Source organism: Sinocyclocheilus rhinocerous, unplaced genomic scaffold, assembly GCF_001515625.1.
Source record: "Sinocyclocheilus rhinocerous isolate Xijiao unplaced genomic scaffold, SAMN03320098_v1.1 scaffold113, whole genome shotgun sequence".
Taxonomy (NCBI): Eukaryota; Metazoa; Chordata; class Actinopteri; order Cypriniformes; family Cyprinidae; genus Sinocyclocheilus; species Sinocyclocheilus rhinocerous.
This window is the reverse complement of record NW_015646846.1, coordinates 1,774,438-1,778,865: the sequence shown is the minus strand read 5'-3', so window position 1 is coordinate 1,778,865 and position 4,428 is coordinate 1,774,438. Positions and strand designations below refer to the sequence as shown.

The following is a 4,428-nucleotide window of genomic DNA, read 5'->3' as shown; positions in this document are numbered from 1 at the left end:
TATATATATATATATATATATATACATATCAAATTTGTTTAATAGAGTTGTGTGTTTAGTTACTGATTTTCATCTTGTGTCCTAGGATACAGGGGTTGGAAAGTCAAGTATCGTGTGGAGGTTTGTGGAGGATAGTTTTGATCCCAATATTAATCCCACAATTGGGTAAGCCTACTGCAAAACACACTCACAGTGAGGTCAAGCAGACTGTGATGCAGGTTTTTCTTATTTCTAACGTGCAAGTTTTAAAGGATTGCCACATAGCAAACACAGCAAGCGGTGACATGCAGTGAAATGGAAGCAAGCAAACAAAATTGTTACTTAGTGTGTTGAAATTTCCTTAGGATTAGTGTCAGAAAGCACTGTGTCAAAAAAAAAAAAAACTTGATGGATTATTTGTTTTAATAATAATAATATTATTAATGATTCAATATCTTAAGAAAACAAAATCTGTAAATCAGCATCTTGAACTAGTTACACTAGCTGCAATGTTGGTGCTGATTAGTCTGAATGTAATACAGATACACATTGCTTTGTAAGTGATTTAATATGCAGCATTGATTGTATAATACATGTTGCATCACAGTGTGTTAAAGATTTAAACTGTGACCCCTTTTAATTGAGTTACTTAAATGTGAATTCAATTGACACACATTTCAGGGCTCAACAATAAAGACTTTTCTGCTGTCCCAGTCAGGCCAGTCATTCAGATTTGTGCCCAACAAAAGATGATAATATTGCTAAAAAATAATGATAAAAAAATAATACATTAAAATAAATGTTAAAATAACTAACATTTAAAAAAAATTAAAATACCTTTGTCTTATATTTTTCATTAAACCTTTGTTTGCTAGAGAAAAGTATTACAATTAATTCATTAGGTTTGTAAGGTTTTTAATTTGCAATAATAGCTGTAAATTATGCATCTACTATTCAACAACTATGATCCCATGAACACTTTTGCTAGAAAAAAAACTGGCATATGGTTATTCATATACCAATTCTAATCGATGCTTGCAAGACACAAAATTCATTCTCATAATAATTTACAACTACATTCAATACATAACAGAAAACCTAGTTTTTAAGCTTGCAGGGGCAAAACAACAAATGTAAAGAACGTGAGGCAATGACAAACAACAGGCAATCCTTATTATGGAGCCTTACATGTCTTGTGTTTTTTTTGTGTGTGTGTGTATTTGCACCTGGCAAAACACTTGTAAACCTTGTAAAGACGTCTATAAGTATGTAAGATTGTGTGGGGGGCAGTCTGGATTTAAATATGTAAATGTAATAAACAAAGCTGAGAGTCTTACTGGCAAATTTTTATGAACAAGATCAGCAGATGTCTCAGATTCCATGCAGATCTATTTGTATTTGTATGCTTAATGTTATTATTGATCGTGCCAATTTTATTTTCAGAGCATCGTTTATGACAAAGACTGTGCAGTACCAAAATGAGCTTCACAAATTCCTCATCTGGGACACAGCAGGACAAGAAAGGGTAAACAGTAACAATCACAACACACACTGGGGTGACACATACACAAGCTGACAGCCATTAAATACAATGTTTACTCTGTTTCACTTCTGTTTTTGCAGAACTATGTCTTCATAGTTCAGACAGGGGGCAGTATTGCATGCGCTTCTCTTGTATGCACGCAAGTATTTGAGGGAGAGAGGGGTTAATGTCATTGGAAGGGGATGGTCTTCTCATGTATCTCTATAGGCTCTATATCTTTATGATCTTCTCTCCCAAAACACTCTACGTTAGGCAAGACAGCTGAAGAGTAGGGCTGACATCACATAGTTTGAGATGTTTATCACCGCTGATGATTTGACGGCAATCTTGAGGCTGTTTGCAATATGATCTGTGATGTTATGTGATACTAAATCTAGAATGCCAAGCGGCCCACACAAGCTGCTAGGGAAAAAAAATAGTATCATACCAGGTGTTAAGGAATTGCTTCTCTCTTTTTATGCAACTTTTATGACAATCTGGGACTTTTATTTACATGTTAAGCAGGAAAATAGAAAAAAAGTTTTTGAATTGTGATGAATTTAAAACACAAAAAAAGTTCAGAATTCGACTGAAAAATAAATATTTTGCGCTATTTTCTAGGTCAAATGTAACAAAATTGTGTTTCTTTACATGTTAAATCCTTTGTACAAAAGATAGACATGGCCTTATGTTCACAATTTTCACTCAAATTGTTTTGATGGTAATATTATAAAAAAAAATTTTTTTATTAAATTAGAAAAATGCAAAATAGTAGTAATGGTCTTGAATGTTTGAATCCCTCTCCATATGAAAGAATATAGGAAAGTCTGATTTATCCAGCCTCTTTACCCTCATCTGGTCCTGTTTAGCGCTTTGATGTATTCCCACCGGTAAATATGGTGCAAGTTTATCATCGTGGCCTTTGAGTGGTTAAAGAGGTCCGGCTTTCTTTGCTTTGCTTTGTTCAGGATGCTCCAGAGCCTGATGGGATGAAATGCTAGGCCATGTCAGAGATAGCGGTTTCAGAATAGCAATCAAAGCCACAATCTCTCTCTCTCTCTCTCTCTCTCTCTTCCTCCCTCTTAGTGTCTTTCTTCTTTCTTTTCTAACTTCAAGCTCTGTTGTGACTTTGTGAAGAGAAGACAGATTCCTGTACTCCAGTGGGAGTTGTGATCAGGCTTTTCACTGGCTGTCAAGCTCTTGATTAGACAATTATCCGACACAGTGCTTTTTAGAACAGCATTGTGGAAACATGACTTGTTTTGTACTCTTTGCTTTCTGCTTTAGTGGTTTTGTGGGTGCATTAAATTGATCAAAAGTGACAGAAAAGACTTTACATTGTTGAAAAAATCTAATAAATGCTGTTTATTGAACTTTCTGTTCATCGAAGAATCATGGGAAAAACGCAAAGAGCACAACTGTTTTCAACAGTGATAACAATAAGAAATCAAGAATTTTTTTTAGCAGTAAATCGGTATATTAGAATGATTTCTGAAGGATCATGTGACACTAAAGACTGGAGTAATGATGCTGAAAATTCGGCTTTGCATCACAGGAATAAATTACATTTCAAAATATATTGAAATAGAAAACAGGTGTTTTAAATTGTATCAATATTTCACAATGTAACTGTTTATTACTGTATTTTTGGTCAAATAGTTGCAGCCTTGATGAGCACAGGAGACGTCTTTTAAAAAATACTTTTTTCAAAAACATATTTTCATAAGAAAATAGCCAAAAAGAAAAATTGCATATAGCTAGGAAAGCGATTTCATGAGGTCTTTAAAACTGACAAATCGACTTGATGGCAAGAGAAATTTGAAGAGGTAGTGACTGAAGTTGGATGAGAGAAAATGCAGGAGTAGGGTTTGGAGAGGGATCACAATCCTGCAATTTTAGACAAAAGCTAAACTGAAGCATTTCCACTTCCTTATGCAGTGGACTTTGCCAAAAACAGCTATAAATGTGAGAAACCATGTCAGTCAAACTTGATTTATTCATTTTATTGGTGAAAAAGATGGATTAAGCAGAGTTCTGACCTGTTTTCTTAACTTAAATCCAATTTATATTGGATTTATACAGCGTTTTCATAAATTAAATAATAAACTTTGCATGGTGTCAAATGAATCTGTAGAATAGATATTAATAAATATTATCTTAAGTGATCTCACTTAGTACTGATGCATTGATCAGCAAAACCAGTTAAGAACTACAGGTTTAGGTTCCAATTGGTTTTGGATATTATTTGTAAATTATGTATGTTTATGCGTATTGCTTTATTGACTTTTATTGATGAAAATTAGCAGTTCATAAAACATTCTGTTAATGAGCAAAAATATATTACTGTGCACCAGTTTGCAGCTTATAACTGTTAATTTTCTCAATAATTTGCCAAAACTGTAAATTTGGAAAAAAAAAAAAAGTTTAAACTGTGTATTTAATTTTAAGACTATCTCACACCTAAACTTAAAGGTGGGGTAAGTGATTTCTGGTAGCCAATGTTGATATTTCAAATCACCAAAACAAACACGCCCCTACCCAAAAGGGTCTCGCCCCTATTTTGATAGCTCCGCCCCACACATACGTACGCAACCCAGGCAACAATTAGTTCTGTGAAACAAAGCAAAACCAATGTTACACCGTGTCTACACCGGACGCGAGCGGAGCGGCGTTCTATTTATGACATTGACACAAATTTCAAATGATTTTCAACGGTCGCTTAATCGCGTCCTGTGTAGACAGACTTTAGCTGTTGCGGCGCCGGTGTAGACATGGTGTTTCTCATCTATCAAGAAGAAACAAAGCAACCTCGGCGTCCGATCGCAGGCCTTCCACTCCTTGAGTTCTCTCCAGCGCTGGAAAGCTGATCCAAAATTTACGCGGGTCCTACTTTTTGCCTTATCGTAAGCCTTCTTTTGTTCCGCAGA

General features: G+C 34.8%; 1 protein-coding gene across 1 annotated transcript in view; it reads left to right on the top strand.

The window, feature by feature from the left end:
• The window catches only part of rab22a (RAB22A, member RAS oncogene family), a 10,929-nt gene that overhangs the window by 1,158 nt on the left and 5,343 nt on the right, over positions 1-4,428 (top strand). Inside the window, exons 2-3 of the mRNA XM_016512314.1 lie at positions 86-165; positions 1,423-1,504. Of these exons, the coding sequence (XP_016367800.1) occupies positions 1,433-1,504 (72 nt within the window). The 5' untranslated portion in view covers positions 86-165; positions 1,423-1,432. The remainder of the gene's footprint in view (positions 1-85; positions 166-1,422; positions 1,505-4,428) is intronic.